The sequence below is a fragment of the Stegastes partitus genome, unplaced genomic scaffold, assembly GCF_000690725.1.
Source record: "Stegastes partitus isolate 25-593 unplaced genomic scaffold, Stegastes_partitus-1.0.2 Scaffold1007, whole genome shotgun sequence".
In the NCBI taxonomy this organism is placed as follows: domain Eukaryota; kingdom Metazoa; phylum Chordata; class Actinopteri; family Pomacentridae; genus Stegastes; species Stegastes partitus.
In genome coordinates this window covers 240,887-258,112 of record NW_007578738.1, presented here as the reverse complement: position 1 = coordinate 258,112, position 17,226 = coordinate 240,887, and the positions used below count along the sequence as shown (strand labels likewise).

Here is a 17,226-nt window from a genome sequence, read left to right as displayed (position 1 = left end):
CTCCTTCCAGCACAATAGTGTGATTAATGTCAATTTAGAGATATATGAAAGTCACATGTATTGAGAAGAGTAGCTCACTTAGGGACCACACTGGGATGTGGCCCAAAACCGATGCGAAATGATCAGATTCTTTGTGATTTGTGCCGTTCACACTGTTATGAAACAATATGATCGAAGTCAAATATGAGGGGGAAAAAAAATCCGATTTAGGCTCCTTTTGCTTGCAGTCTTAATTTGCCTGATAGTCTTAAATGTGCCTCAGTGCTTCAAATCCACAAGTAAGAGGAAAAAAACCTGCTAAAGCCGTCACTGCTGACCACATTAACATGCACATTACTGCACCATTAAAAAAACCCCATTCAAAAGTGACTTGAAGCTTCGGCCAACGACATTCTTGACAAAACACAAAACCACAGGCAGATTATCATTACAGGAATTTTAATACTGTTCTTTTTCTCAGCATTACTTTTCTGGCAAAAAAAAAAAAAGTACACAGAAATGCTATAGACAAACTAAGGAACTGACAAACATACAACAATAAGAAAAAAACAAAAAAAAGACAAGGCTCCCTAAATAAACAGGGAAGGTACTGTAACAAGCATGTTGAAAATATTTCAAACATTTCCTGCCTCTCTCACTGTCCAAAGCAACACAGAGAGTCTTCCAGTTGATATGTTGGAGGAAAGCAGATATATGAGCATCTGTGTGTGTGTTTATGCTGGAATATTGACAGAATGCAGTGATGCCAGAAAACGGTGAGTTGATTCTCGACAGTGTTGGAGTGCTGTGCGTGGACTCAACAGTGTGTAGAAGGAGAAGCAGAAAACAGACACACACACATACGTACACACACCTGAACAAACCAATTGATAACACCCAGTCATCTGAGCTTTCTCCTGGTAGATAACCAAGAATCGAGTAAGGCCTTTTTGTTTGTTTGTTTTTTTTAAACCTGACTAAATCAACTACCTGCAATTCCACGATTCTTCATTTTTAGTTCATAATGTAAAGCAATACAATGTGTTTAAGACAAAATAAAGGCCCCTTTGTTCTGGAAATGCACATCAGCATGTAACATGACACTACAAGATGTCAGTAAGACTCTGTAGTAATGTTGCTAAGGCATGTCTGTAAAGCCATTATACTGAATGGTCTCTAATTATTTTCCTGACTTTTTTCTTTTTTAGGGAAAAGATATAAAAAAAGGAACATTCAAACGCTAAAAGCTTGTCACAATCCCAGCCCCAGACAGGAAAAGGAGAACAAATACACCACAATGTTGCATTTAGCCTGTACATTTCACAGTCTGGATGGTAGAAAACAAACAAAATCGCCTCCCAATAATCATTGTTAACCGAAACCACACTGGATGGTGAGCAAGAAGGTATGAGAGAAGAAAAAAACCTACAGGGTAGCACTATTGGAACCATATCTCATGATCCGCAGCGCCGAGAGGAAACAAGCGCCCAAAACTCACTGACACTGCAAATTGTCTTGAATCTCTTTGAACTTACTTTCTTTTCTTGGCACGTGTGTGCTGCTTTATAGGAGCAGGCTCTGAGGCAAAAGGCCTTTGAACACAAATTTGGAAGCTTTGGTGTTCAAAAACAGTCTGAGGCTTGTCTTAACCATGTCTTTATGGAGCGTCGGCAGACTTGGCAGAGAGAATAAAGTGTCTGACGCTAAACAGTTACATTCACTTGGTGAGTTCCTCAGGCATATGCTGGCAAAAAGAATTCGGTACTCGATGTAAAGATGACTGAGTTTTAAGGTTCTTCTTTTCCTTAATAAGTTTTGACCAGCCCAGTCTTGCAAAAAAAAAATGTGCAACAGCTACATTGATCCCCAGTGCAAAGCAAATGAGTTGCACAAAAAAGGCAGTAAAGTTGTGAAATGCGTGTTTTAGGATCTATTCTTGGGGTTGGACTTGTCACACACTTTACACGCCAAAACTTAACCAAGTAGCTTTGTAGGGTAAACAAAAAACAAAAGCAACTGAAAATGATAGAAAACAGTGACTCAAAATAAGCAGTAACTGAAAAGCACTTTGATGGGTGTATTTGAACCCAAACTGTGCCACTTCTTCAAATGTAACCAAATACTTTTGGTCATAAAAATTAGTTTTGTGGTGTAAAAAAAAATTCACAAAAACGACTAAAAATTAAGGTAAACAGCAAGTAAAAGCACCACAAAGCATTGGGCCGATAACGGATTCAAACCATGACGAGAAACTTGTTTAGTCACCGAAAGGAAATGGCCAAAGAAACGTCGGCATCTCACAATTTCTCGTGCTGTGGACCAACATCGCTGTTACACATTTTTGAAGATAGACTGCACTGTTAAAGTAGATATTTAATTTCTGCTTGTTGCTTTGAGATTTGGTCTTCCAAGAACTTATATTTACTTCTGCAGTCAACTGCAAGTAGCTTAGGAAAGGTTTAGCCTAAAATGCAAATTGTAAATGCTCAGAAACTGTCGTGATTGATGTAGGCTTTTTTAAGCAGGAACAATGAATGTTTCAATTCACAACAATAGCAATACTGAATTTACATGAACAGCAAAAACAAGGTAAAAATACAAAAACACATGTCAAAAACGGAGTATCATGATATCAACTAGACAAAACAGCATGTCCATCACGGCACAGAACAATGCAGGCAAAGTCCATCCTCATTTATCTTTCACAGCAAATTTATCTCCCACGAAGCCAAAAGCTACGGAGAGTGAGAGAATTATGGTAGATCTGTTGAGACTGAAGAATCCAAATCTGCGTGTGAAGAAACTTTGAAGTTTCAGATTAGACAGTTTTTATGATAATCAACTTATTGCTGTTTTTTTTTTTTATTGCATTTCCTTATTACTATCAATCTTATGGCAGTCTGTGAGTGGAACATTGGAAAGGAAAATTAGTATTTCTTTCAGTGCAAGTCATTTTTCATAATCCCCATGGAGCAGTTGGAGAAACTCCATTTGTACTGAGACATGTGGTCGAGGCAAGTGTACATCTCCATCACTGTTTTCATTTAAACCACTGCCATGTCCTCCAGTTCTGTAGCCCCAGCGCTGAGGCACTTTCTCCACACCACGTCTCCCAAATCCAGCAACAGGATTGCAGCTCATTCACATAGTTTCTTTTATACAAACAAAGACATTTTTAGAAAATGAGCTGTCAGTTACAGTTGTGTCAATGCAAAAAGGCACTTCCGTTTTCAGTCTGCTACTAAGACCCTTCTCGTCGATTGCACTTAATTTATTCACTTGGTTCGGTTTCACCACCATCAAACTCTGCTTGACTTTAAACCACATCCTCTTCATTGTTCTACAGTGGTTTCACACATTTCCAATGTGCTGTAATTTAAATCCATCATTCAGTGTCTCTGAAATAGATCATCCATCGTGTAGTGTCATCATTTGAACAACAAAAGATATTAAGTGCCACTTCTCAAACTGTGGATATCTGAAAATGGAATGAAAATTAGATTTTAACCACTAAGTTAGCCATAGCAGGATCAGGAAGTCCTGATGGGCACTATTTTCCAAAATCTTCCCAAGTGTTAGAAATAAGACGGCTTTAGGGACGCTACGTTGTTATTTGACGGACAGTGTCCTTGCATTAAGGGTGCTTCATAGTCCAAACCCCCATTTTGTTGCAAGAATTGAGGCTGCTGAGGAGTGTGACAAGAATCAATGTCAGGCTGCTTAAGGGGTAGTGTACCATTCCCACCATTCTCCAAGCAAGCCTTTATCCCTTCCAGTTCCATGGGATCAGGATCAGCTGGACCTAGTTCTAGCTCCATTCCTCCATTGGCCTGCCTCCTCTTCCGTAGACAAATGATCGTCCCAGCCACCACAGCCAATCCCAGCACCAGTGCCAGAGCAGCCAAAGCAGATATGCGAGTGTATGTCACAGAGGTCTTTGTTTCCACCCAGGGCTCTAAGGATGTCAGTGGAAGTCCTTCTGTGCGAGCCTCTGTACACGAGCTGTTAGCTCTAGAGTTGATTCTCTCACCCAGGGGGCTGGCACAGACAGAGTAGGTACAGTTGGGTCTCAAACCACGCAGAGTGTATTCAGGGTAGGATGCCGGTACACTCAGTATCATGGGGCGCCGATCAGGCCCTGAGAGGTTACGGTAGGTCAACCTGATGCCACGGATATGTGGCCGTGTCTCGATGAAGCGGTGCAGATCAAGAAGGATTGATGTTGAGGTGACCTGTCGTGAGCTGATGGCATCAGGTTTATCAGGCATCACGGGGGCAACTTCAGACACTGCTGTTGTTGAAGGTTTTGGTGGCTCAGGAACCTCATCCACATTTTCACAGTACAGGCCAGTAGTACCTGAGGGACACATACAGCTGAGTTCACCCTGTGGGTCAAAATTACAGGTACCCCCATTGAGGCAGATGTTTGGTGGGCAGATGTGCTGCTCATTTTCCCCACTAGTGGAGCTAGGAGAGACTGGGGGTTCTGGTGGAAGGGGGTAGCTATCTGTTTTTGAGGAGATGGTTTCTTCACTCGGTGGTGGAGGAGGAGGAATAGCATTGGTGTGGGTGGTTTCTGGAGATGTGGTTGGCATCTGGGGAACAACAGTGCTTCCGATGGGGGGGCCAATCAGCACTGTTGTGGTTGGTGGACATCCAAAATCTTGGTGCTCCAGTGATGAAAGCTTCTTCCCTGCATTAACTAGAGGAAAGTGACATCTGGTTTCCTCAGGCCTCCCAAGTGTCACGTCATTCTCTTTTAGCCAGATAGGGAACCATGCTAATGGACACAAGCAGTTGAATGGGTTCTCAGCAGCTGTCAGGTGCACCAATCTAGGGAAGGTTTGGAAAAAATTCTGGGGAAATCCTTGAAGATTAAGTCCACTGAGATCCAGTTCTTGAAGTCCAGTTAGTTTCTGGAAGTCTTCTACCCTCAATTCACCCAATGGATTGGCAGCCAGGCTCAGCCTGATCAGCCCCTTTAGGGAGTCCTGCTTTAAGGCCTGGGGCACCTCAACTAACTGGTTTACTGAGATGTCGAGCTCATGGAGGTTCTTCAGAGAGGCTATGAGATCCTCATCCACAGAAGTAAGGCCTAAAGAGGCCACCTTCAGGGCCTCCAGGTGGGGAGTCTGAAGGTCTGACGGTCCCAGCGTTGGGATGTTGTTGTAGCTGAGGTCTAGAAGGAGAAGCCTTGGGAAATTAAGGGATGGCAGAGAGGTGAGCTGGTTCCCTTGCAGTTTGAGTTCCAGTAGCATCTCTAAACCATCAAAAGCTTCCAAATGAATGCTCTGAATGCGGTTTGAATGGAGGTACAGCCTCTCCAACTGGACCAACCCAGAGAAACTGTCTTTGGAAATGTGGGTAATGTGGTTAGAGGACAGATCTAAGTTCTTCAGTTTTGACAGCATTTCAAACACACCATCTGGAATCTCTGCCAGCTCATTCTGGCTCAGATCTAGCATCTCCAACTCCACAAGGCCTTTAAAGTCGTCTTGAGACAAAGTAACAATGCCATTCTGGAAGATATAGAGATTCTGAGTGGTGGTGGGGACAACTGGCACAGTGCCGGAGCGTCGATGAATGCAGAATATCGATCCCTGGACCTGGCAGGAACAGTCTGCCGGGCAGTCAGAGGATAACACCAGACCAGAGGAGAGGAGGAGTAACAGGAAGTAACGTAACATGATGATGGCAGGCTTGAGAATCTGAAAGACATAAGGGAGAGAAAATGGTTTGTGTTAATCACCATTTGCTTGCTAAGCTGGTAAAATTTAAAAGTGAGGCTTTACAGTAAGAAACATTTAGAACATAGAAACATAAAATAGACAGAGTAGTAATAGAAATTCACCTATGAAATAAATGAAAGGTAAGTGGAGAGTTGTTTTGTCACTCTAATATCTAAAGCTGGAGTGTAATCTTGCTCAACTACAAACAGGATTGTTTTCCTTTGTGTTTTTATGATCACATTAAAGCATACAAGCACATAGATATAGAGCATAGTGCAACAGGACAGCTCTGAACACACATTTGCTAGATTAACATACTTTTTTCCACATATATGCATATATATGGATGTAAACTATAATACGACGGCTTCATCATGGTAGATTTGCTACTTCATATCCTTAATGAGCAGACACCCCAGGGATCAGGGCCTAAAGGCACACCAGAGGTTAACAAAGCCCACCCAGGGTGACCCTTCCTGTGTAAGTAAGAAAACCTTTTCCAACTCTTCCCTGTGTTTATGACACAGTCTTTAGCTCATGAAACCCAGTCTGCAGTAATGCAGCATGACACCCGCAGCCACAAGGCTACTACATACAAACATATCCAAGACAAATATGGTGTGAGGCACACACACACTGACTAAAAACATGGATGCCATATACAGGACAGCGGGAAGCTGGAGGGAAAGAGGAACTGCTGGGGAAGTGTATATGTGCGCACTGGAGAAGGCATGTGTTTGGCAGCGCAAGAGACTGGAGCAGTGTGTAGGAACAAACAGGGCATTCATTTAAAAAAATCTAATTTCTAGCACTAATGCAACTTAAACACAACTTTGAAACGTCTCTACCACATTACAGCACAAGACTTTAGAAACCAAAGTGCGTGCACAGTGGAAGTGTGGCTCAAACTTCCAAACCCCCCTCCTCTCTCGCTTTTCTTTTTAACTTCTTCCCTTGTGGGAAGAAGAAAGATAAGTTATGTCCATGCAGCTGCACCAAAAGAGCAGGGTCCAAGAAACGGAGGATAGATTTACTGCCTTGGACTACATTAGGAACAGTGCCTCCTCAATGTAATAAATGTAGTGATTCACTTCACTGTTAAAGAAGATTAACAATCACAACTACTCCTAACCTGGCCTCCTTTAGATATACTTCCTGCCTTTTATTCAGATCTGATTACGCAGTGACAAAGCGTACAGTCCATGTGTTTCTTCCAGAACTATATGAACAAAAACCATATTGTATAAGTATCATACATCTGAGTGATGTTTGACTGGAGTCTGACAACTGAGGCAAGCTGCTCCTCACATGCAGACTGAAGGCTTCATGTTTTGCAAAGCTGCTATGAAAATGAGTTTGTCCTGGACAAACTAAAATTAGTTTAACTCTATTAAATGATTCAGCCTTAGTTAAAATGAGATACAAATTATATAGACAGAAGTGAAACACTGCTGCGTCGTCAGCACAGATGATTCAGTTGACTACGGAAAGTGTGACCTACAGCTCCAGACCAGTCGGAGCCCAAAAAGAATAATTTCATCAGACTCATTTTGGATGAGTTTGTGCACTGTCAGAGTGTCTAAGAGTCACAAACACTGAAACTTGAGAGTGAACTTGGCAACAGTCAAAGGGAGTTTAACTCAAGATGACAAGATAAATGCAAGTGGAACTGAAGGGACTGAAATTTAATTTGGAGGAATAAAAATACAACATAACATTATATGGCAGCTTTTAAAGATCCTGTAACTGTTAGTTCTGTTGTGACGTAAGAAACAATGTACAGATTTCTAATTTGCATATAGAAAAAGCACTTATTGTAAAAGACTAGTGTAGTAGAGGATTGTTTGTCATTCTTTGCCTTGCATCCCCCCCTTTCCTCTCATCTCTCCCCTCCTCTGACCTGGTTTCTGTTAGCCAGCTCTTGCACTGCTGCCCTTTCCGAGACTCCCGAGGTGGAAGTTGAGGAGAAAGATGCTTTATTAAAGTCAGGAAGGCACCTCCCGCCTCATGCCTCAATTCCCTTTCAGTCCTCTGTTGCCTCAATTTTTCCCCCTCTCCTTATAACAGATAAAGGTCAGAGCCCGTCAGCCTGGCAAGAATTTGTAATATTCCCTCAAAATCTGTCTTTATGGAGAAGACAGGAAAGGCTGAGAGAAAAAAACAAAAAAACAGGAAGGTTGAAGAAGTGACTGCTGACAAACAGTACAAAGTGCACCAGTCTTCTAGATGAAGGTCAGTTTTTTTCATGTGAGAACGTGTGTCTTAGGAACCAAAACTGAGCCACTAAATCCAACCACGAGCGACCAAAGCAGACAGTCCTGTGGTATGGCTTTACTGGTACGTATCACAAGTCTTTTTAACGTGTTACTCTCACGACTCTCATGCAAGAAGCCAAAAAGACGCACTTTAAAGTGTAATTTCAAAAAATTCAATAATTAAATGCTACAGAATTGCAACCAAATTCACCACCAGAATCCCTTGATGTGGACACTAGTGTGGTGGAGGATCATGGTGGTTGCTGGCTTCAGCCTCAGTGTTTCCAGAAGCTGGAGCGCTAAGAGCCAAGGCAGTACAAGGGCAAGAGAGGATGGAGGCACCCTCTGAGTGGTAATATAGTGTTAGGTAGAAGGAGAGTGGAGTGAAGCTCTGAAGGTAAAGAATGCAGTCCAGCGATGCTACAAGGACAAGTCTGAAATACTAGAATTGAAAAATATTAAGAAGAGGGTTAGTGAAAAGTAACTGAACTAATATAAATGAGTCTAGATCAGCATGTACTTGAAAAGGAGCACAGATTCACAGACGTCCAATTAAGGGCAGCAGATGAGGAAGATCGGTCGACCACCTCTGACTACGGCATTAGAATTCTCTTTTAATACTAATTTAATTGTATATATCAGTCTCAGGCTGTCAACTGTGTCAGCATTGGCCCTGCAAAGGTCAGGACAACTTAAAACACAAGGCATGTTGAGGCATTTTCAACCTATCAACAGGCAATTTTATTAATACCAGTATCGATATGCTTCATAACAGTGCAGTAATTTCATTTAGTTTACAGCTCCATGAACCTGTTTAAATCTGCAGTTCATTTTAATTAGTTGGCCTGTAAAAATACCAGTCCTCAGCTTGTTTCTGATGCTTCGTCTTGTTGTGAACCACTGAGCGTCGTCTAGTTTTGACAAGTTCCTACGTTTGATAAATTGATTTCAAGTTCCAACTCTGTTTCCGTTTGAGTCGTGTTGACACAGTGTCTGTCTACGTGATCCAAAAGGTGAAAGAAGTGAGGAAATCTGTTCATGAGAAAATGGGTGTGCCAAATGACAATGTTTCTTGATTCAAAACAACAACTTTTTTTTTTTTTCTAACTGTTGAACTGCAACACAGTTGTGTAACAAAACATAGGTTGTATTACCTGCTATGACAGCTAATGAATAAATCAACTGACTGGCCTACTGTTTGACTCAGCATGTAACAATAAGAAGCAAACTGCATTGAAATATTGCACTTCTGCAGATGCATTCAGTTAGATTTTAATTGTTGGACGTTTTAAACTGAAAAAATTTTTTAAAAAGCCACTTAAAGATATGTTTAAGGACACCAAAACATTACATTTTTGCATGAAAAGTTCATTTACCAGGTTAAAAATTCTTCATTAACATGTACTGCCTCGCTCTCATTCAATTTGGAGAAGTATATAGGTTGCATATTGGACAATGAGTGGCTTTTAAACTAATTCTGGTGTTTCAAAATGATGCTTGTGATATGTGTACACATGTTAAACTTGCATTGAATGTAAGGACGTGGAAACTTTCCTTCTACGTGTTGCTCTACATTAAAAATGTCTGGCATGGCTTTGCTGAAGTCACCAAACCACTCTGTCACATCAGGCAGATGAAGAGAGCTATTATTACTGGCTTTTGTCAAAGACAATGAAGCTACAAACTCAAACAATAGCGCATACCTTAATGCACACAATGAAAATGTCTACAATCCGACAGCATGCTCCACTAATAACAAAGTATTCCTGTTATGACAAGGCACATGACTGCTTTTGTTTCAGGTAGATGTCTCAGTTTAAAGACACGCTCGGCTCTAGAATCCGGATCTGTCTTTGTGTGCAGCTACTTGTTGTTTATAGAACAGCAGAGCTCCCTGTCAGGTCTGTAAAGGTGCTACTGCTGGCACACTGGAGAAGTGAATCATTTTATAACAGGAAAAGAGAAGGATGACTGGAAAATGAATGAAAGAACATCAGCGTTTAAGAGCCAGGAAAGAAAGGGAAAGAAACTGTGATGGCTTTTCTCTTGACAAATATTATAGCTTGCATATTAAAAATGAGCACGATCACACTATTTAAGATGTATGATTTTATAAAACATGTGTCTGTAATTTAAAAATTCCAAGCAGTGTGTATGTGGTTTGAGGCTTTGCTGCTGCCAAAAGAGCAGAGTCAGAACATGTACTGCAGGTAAATCCCTCTGACAGGATGTGTCATTTACAACCGCTCCTCGAGTTTAATTCAGGAAAACACACTGCCAGGTGTACGGTAGGAACACCTTCAATCACAGAGGAGAAGTATTCAAGACAGCGAGACTTTCAGCATCCACTCTACTGGTTTGAGAAGCTGGGATGCTGCTCTGAAGCTGAAGCTGACCTCTGACCTCAGTGTAGAAAGGCGTAAGATGAAACTCATTTACCCTTCGAAGATCAAAAAGCATCGTATTGTGATATTTCAACAAGTTTTATCGGAATGTAGTTTCATTGCAGCATATTTTAAGTCTCCGTTAGGTGTTCTAGTTTTACTACGTTCTAATCCACATGGAGGACATGTTCTATAAATGAACAGCAGTTGGGTGTCTATATAATGGTTGCACACTACTGCCCTGGCAGCATAGCAGCCAAGTGGACAGTTGACTGCTGTGCTACAACGGCACAAAACCTTCAGGATCTTGTGGAAACAGAAAGTATAACATTGGCTTGGTGCTCATATTTCTCAACATTATGAGGTGATCGTGGTGGAATTTCACAAATAGTTCCCATTTAGTTTATTTTACAATGAGATCAACAAAAATATAAAATGAATAGCCTTATGTGTATTTCATTAACTAAACCTTTGTCTTTTTAAATTATGTTTTTCTGATGCTCCACCATTGTCTTCGTGAATTGTGTTATTCTGTTTTTAATGGTATGTAGCCAGGAAAAACAAGAGTTTTCTACAATGACCGATCGAACTCAACTATGTTCAGGTACTGCAAGATTAAGTTTTTATTTTATGGTGGTAAATGCATTGTAGCAGCAATGTTCTAGCTCTGTTGTCTTTTTAGGTGTACTGAGCTAAGCTAGCAGTTATTCTACACTAAATGAATCTTCTCTACGCTGACGACACTCCCAGAGAAATGTAGCAAGCAAATATAAACAAACATGGCAAAAGTAGTTTATTACACCAGAAGCCACAATATTTATTCATTCTTACTCTTAATTTTACACATTTGCTGCCGACAGACAGTAAAAAAAGAAAAAAAGTTGGCTAGCTAGCTCTTGACAAGCTGTTAGCTGGTGTTAGCAGACCGCACTAAGGACTAGTACATCTAAAAATGCTTCTGTCTGCAACACTGAAACGTCAGAGTACGACGAAAGCAACATGTGTTGATCCATAACTTCTTTTCTTACCACATTAAAAGCTCTGATCGTCAATTCAGAAATGCTCAGCACATTGTAGCATGTGAATTACCGGACAGATAAACGAGCTTTCCTATTGTAAAGCTGTTTGATTCAGAAAACAGCACTGTTACGAAATGCTGTTGAACTAGTAACGCTTCTACAAGAACTTGATTTGCGGTATCACTTTACCCAGGATGTTTTAAATTAATCATTATTAGTAGAAATACCAGTAATAGTATTACTGTATGTAGCACATTTTTTGAAAAAAAAGGTAAATGCTGCGATGTCCTCGTTTGAGATTTATTTAGCCTTTCAGTTCAGCCATGTCAAAGAAAAGTTGAAAGACTAAAAGGCTTTATTCAAGTGTCAAACAGCACACAAGCATGGCAGAAATGCCCTAAATGCAATATTTTCAAAGAAAGGCACATCTATTCTTAACTTCGATCGCAGGCTGCTTCATAAACACCTCCTCTATTTTGAATGTGGCTCAGCTTTTCAAAGGAATGAAGTGGGAGGGAAATAAGGAACGCTTACAGCTCAATCCGTGCAGGCCCATTTTAAGTATGTCTCTGGCCCTCTTCTTTGGTTTGATATTGTCCGGGTGCCCACATCATAAAGCCAAGAATCTGCCATGCGCCATATCAACTACAGCAGTCGAAACATGGGGAGCACCTAAATCTGTGTGCAATCAATCCTGCATTGCACTGCAATCACATAACTTAGAGTTGCGAAATCCGTTCCCTTCGCTCTTTTATGGAACGATAATTAAATGTGAGTTTTCTGGTGTTATAGTAAGACTTCTCGGCGCGCAGTATATCCTCAGCTATTTGTATGAGATAAGGCCGCTATGATGAAAGAGAAACGTCACCGTCAGAATGACATGAAACAGGTCGACACACACCAACAACCTGCAGAGCTGCACAGCACACGCACACACACACACACACACACACATTCCTGCACATGTTCACACCAGCAGACACACACACAAACACGGAGTCTACAACACAGCTGGGTTCTGTTACCCACAATACACTGCAGCCATCCCTCACTGTGAGACAGAATGAGAGGCCCACATAAACCTTTGTCCTCCCCTGTGATAAGAGAAAGGTAGCGAGAGAGCAGACAGAGGGAGACCAGCAGACGATGATGGTGAGAGGTAAACCGAGAGGGAAAAGGACACAAGAGGAAGACGGAGAGAGAAAAATTTGCTGTTTTAATAGCTGGTAGCTGACGACTGCCTTAATTCATCAACAATGTGCTGTAAACAAAGGCTGACTCCTCTAAACCTGAAGTGCATGATGACAAAACCCAGATATGACTGTTGTTTGTTCTCTCACTCTGAGGTGGAGGGACTTCTGAAAAATCCTGCACAAGCACAACTACTGACTTCACAACTACAAACTTGCACACTTTGGAGCCCAGCGGCTGCAAACAAGTCAGATAGAGCATGAGCAGACACTCAGGACCTATAGGTTAGCCAAGCTTGTTTAGAAGAGAAAAGAGTTTAAAGACTGACTTCTCGCTGTATTTAGTCATAATTTCAGTCACACAGGGTTTGCACGAAAAAATCAGTCTTTTCTAAACTGTTGTTGTGTTTCTTGCTTCACTACATTGATGTCATCATGTTCCCATGACACAGGAATGAACTCGATGAGTACAATGTTAGCAGAATTGAAGTAAAACCCAAGCTGCAGTATAGGACTCATCCTTTAAGATTCCTGGGACTGATTGGAGCACAACTCATCTGATGACAACAGCAAACTGAAGCATCATAAGGCTAGTAATGAATTAAAGGTCTTCTAAAATCACATTGCACGTCCTCATGTTCTAACATACGGATTTCATTTGTCTTTCCCCATAAAACATTTGTAAAATCTGCATTGTATATATGCAGGTACCAGTCTTCTTCTCTGCTTTGCTGTTGTGATTCTTCATGCGTCTTGTGCATAAGATCTAGCGACCTACTGCCCTTACACCTTGATGCTGCTGGTGGTCAAAAACTCTACCAAGTTTGCCTCGAGTAACAGAATAACGGTACAAACAATGCACTCTCCTACAGGTTGGATACACAGTTTTGACAACTTGGAAATTAACATTAACTTGATAATAGCAATCAGCTGTGAAACCAGGGACGGTCATGTGTCTCCTGGCTGGTTCAGGTCCTGTATTTCTCAGTTCTGTATGGGTCCCAGCTCTCTAATATCACCACATTTCCATTTATTTTTGTGTGTTGCCACAAATATTGGGACTTGTGAAGACCTCTGCTACATGCTGCCTGAGCCAAAATTCATTATTGAGGAAGTGCGGTTGTTGTTAGAGAAGGTATAGTTTACATCTGATGTGCTGCAGAAAAACCCCAAAAGCATTTCCTCTGTAGACGCCTCTAACTACTTGGAAGGACAAGCACCAACTAGTCAATGAGATGGCAGATTTGTACTAATGCAGTTTACCACAAACTCATTGACTTACTGTCCTGAGCCTCAGCTGGAACATCCAGATCATTATCAAACATGTGAAATTAATAATACCTCAGCATTAAATGTCCTCCACCATCTCTGTGTTGTTTTTTCCTCTTTAAAAGACAGCAGCTCAGCTAATGGGTGAAATCTTGCCAGGAGCCGACCGTGTATTCCTCATTTATTTACACTCCGTAACAGTGGGGAGCTTTGTGAGGATTAGAAAATTACTAATGAAAACTGGAAAGACTAAGGAGAAAAACATCCACCCTAGCTCTGTTAAAAGGGCAAAGGAAGGAGCAGACACTGCTGGATGAGTTGTAAAGGTGGAGATACCACTTTCCCCGTTGGAGCTGTAAGTCTAATGAAGACACTTAGTACATAAGATTTCTGCTAAACCTTTATTATTTCATGGAAGTTCTCTGGTTTAATTAGAACAAAAACAAACTTTGGCAAGTATGAGCTGCAATATCCAGGTGTAATAGCAGAGACTGTTTGCACCACTTACAGAAAAAAACACGGTGTTGAGTGAAAGTACCAAAGCAATGCCCCTGAATGACTGCCAATCAAATCCAGAAACAACTAATAAAGATTTTCAGGATTACCACTTTAAGGAAAAAGGTTGAGGAAAGATTTGTGAAAGAGGGAATGAAGGTACAAAGACGCAGAGTGGGGATCATAAATTCTGTTAGAAAGTTGGTCTACAGGGAGATTACTTCATTTTCACGTAGAAAAAGAAAAAGGGCTGTGAGTTAGTGGTACCAACTCCCCAAAGTGGAATATCCTGTTACCTCATGCCTGAAAAGCTTACCGGTAAAATCAGTTTAACGACTTCAATCTTTCAAACACTCTTAGGCCCAAAAACTATTGTGTAAGCAGATAAAGTACACGCGTGTGCTGTTGCACGGGAATGCACAAACAAGCATGTGTGAGGATATTATAACACCTTATAAATACTCACAAAACAAATAGGAATGTTGATCTGAAGGGAGCATTTGTTGAGAGGTTGCAATTTGTTCTCTGGGGAATATCGTGATAGATTTCCGATTCAAACAAAAAGTGTCCAGGTGTGCCAAGGAAAAGGGATCATGAAAGTCACTGGGGTACATCATCTGGAAACCACGAATGTCTGCACCAAGTCTGAATTATTGATCCTGCCAGTCAAATGAACTTTTATGTCCTAATGGTGGCTCCAGCTAATTATTGCTACGATATTTTAGAACATTTAGGAGTTTAACGATGTAGACCACAGAATATTTTTTGAATTGTGTGTTTACATGCCAGTGGTCTCGTTTAAATAACCGAGCAGACAGTGTTGTATTGCATTGTTGATGGTCAAGTCCTACATAGTGCACAAACACAATGCATTAATACCACACGGATCTGGACAGTGGCTCAGACATTCACAGGTGCTCTCCCTGTAATTGCGGCAAACCGCTGTAGCCAAACTACAAAGTGCTTCGATCCCAAACAATCCAAAGAGCTGTTTGGTGTGAAATACCAATTTTTATGATCTAACTAAACAGAACCATCCCCACCAACTTAGTCATCCTCTGTGCCGCAGTTGACGCCCAAATGTTGACAGCTGTTGTCTAGACTGGGCAGTGACAACTGTGATATGATCTATATTAGGCCGGAGAGAGACTCGAGAGGACGAAATTAAAAACATCACAAAAAACAAAAAGCACATGGAATTCTCTTAATGAAAATCATTAAAAGAAGACACAAGGAGCTGTGGAAAGGGACTGTTGTGGTCTTCACTCCAGATGACAGTGAACCAACTTCATGTCTGCATCAGTGCAGACATGCAGTCACCCCCTGACTCACAAAAGCAGAACATAAATATGTCACACCAACCCCAGCGGAGCGTGTGAAAGAAATAGCAAACACATACTAAGTATTAGTCTAAAAGCTCAGTTTCATACACAGTTTACATTTCTGTCTCTTTCTACGTCTCTCTGCAGCTGCGTTGAGAGCTTGACCTCATTACCGTTCATTTTGGCAAAGCAGACATTCACACTGATGCCCTCAGACACACCAGCACATAAAGGGAGCATGACCAGTCACCTCTGGAACAAATTAATAACACAGTGTGTGACAGCCCATCTCCTCCTGTTATTTGAAACTACAGTAAACCTCTTCAAGCTTTCATCGGCTGCTTGATCCTGATCTGACTTGAGTCTTTTCTTACCTGCAGTATTTTTTTCTTCATTCTTCTCCGCCACCTTCTCCTTACCGGGTGCCCTTTACCGGCTTTCCCAGTCGACTTCAGTTACTCTCTCCCCCTCTTTGTTTCTCCTATCTCGCTGCTTTTGTTGCATTAACAGGAATACCTTCAAACTTGCTAAGATTTATGAACAGGCAAGCTTGTTGTCTGCAGTAAAAGCAGCTTCAGATGGTGTTTAATCTCCATGGAGAAGTCAGAGGTGAGAGTTCAGAGGAGGGATCCAGTGTCTGCTTCAGGAACATTACAACAGGTAAGTTGTGGTTTACTTTAAAAGAGTCTACAGAGAGTCTACTTGGGAAGGCACTGTGACTGTAAGTAAGCATGCACACAATGATAATTAATCAGGTTACCTCCCAGTATCGATGGTGCTTGTGCAGAGATAATTATATAGCGTGGCATGCTAGTGGCACCAAGCAAACTGCATTGCTGTGTACTAATTCATCATCACTTGACAGTAACCTAAGTCAACTTTGTGGATAGTTTTGGCCTCTGTGGTGGCGTCAGTGATGCCTTGGTGTTTTTTGGTGTCTGACTCTGGAATTACAGAGATGCCAGCTATGCTTCTGCTGCTATGATGAAAATGCAGAGCGGTATTTAGGTGTGCTGCTGCTGCTTGTTAGACCTCAATTCCCGTCTGTGGGTTTCGGCAATGTTGCAGTGAGCAGATCCAGATCCAAGTAGAACATTCGCAGTTTTGCATCATCAGTTTTTTCTGAATGGTAAAAGATCAAGTCATTGAGTCAAGTCATCATTACTGTTATGCAAAAGAGACAATAAAAACAAATGTGAAAGTTGTCGCACTGACATTTAAAGGTGTGTTAACTGCTTCACAGTATCGACTCAGGCATTGAGCAACATGCAAGAAAACATTCTTTTTAATAGGTGATGGTGGGTGCCAGTTGCCTTTAAGCAGTGGAAGCTAAATATAACTTTAAATCGGTGGGCAGTCAGAAGATAAGATTAAAAAGAATAAACAAAAATAACTTCAAACTTATGTGAAGTGCTAACTTGTTCCTATAGACCTCAATGATCTAAAGTCGTGTTGCAACGCATTTATTTACAAAGATGTCATAATTAAGCTGTTGGCTCACAGTCTGCACTACAATAGTCATTTACTGTTAGGAAGAGGCTTAAAAAATGTCAATATAATCCATTAGATGGAAGTTCCAACATG

The 17,226-nt window shown here is 41.2% G+C and overlaps 1 protein-coding gene across 1 annotated transcript in view; it reads right to left on the bottom strand.

Moving 5' to 3' along the window:
* Window positions 1-421: 421 nt before the first annotated feature.
* Window positions 422-17,226, bottom strand: part of LOC103367032 (vasorin-like) — a 38,055-nt gene continuing 21,250 nt past the window's right edge. The window contains exon 2 of the mRNA XM_008294927.1: window positions 422-5,687. Within this exon, the coding sequence (XP_008293149.1) occupies window positions 3,555-5,666 (2,112 nt within the window). The 5' untranslated portion in view covers window positions 5,667-5,687 and the 3' untranslated portion in view covers window positions 422-3,554. The remainder of the gene's footprint in view (window positions 5,688-17,226) is intronic.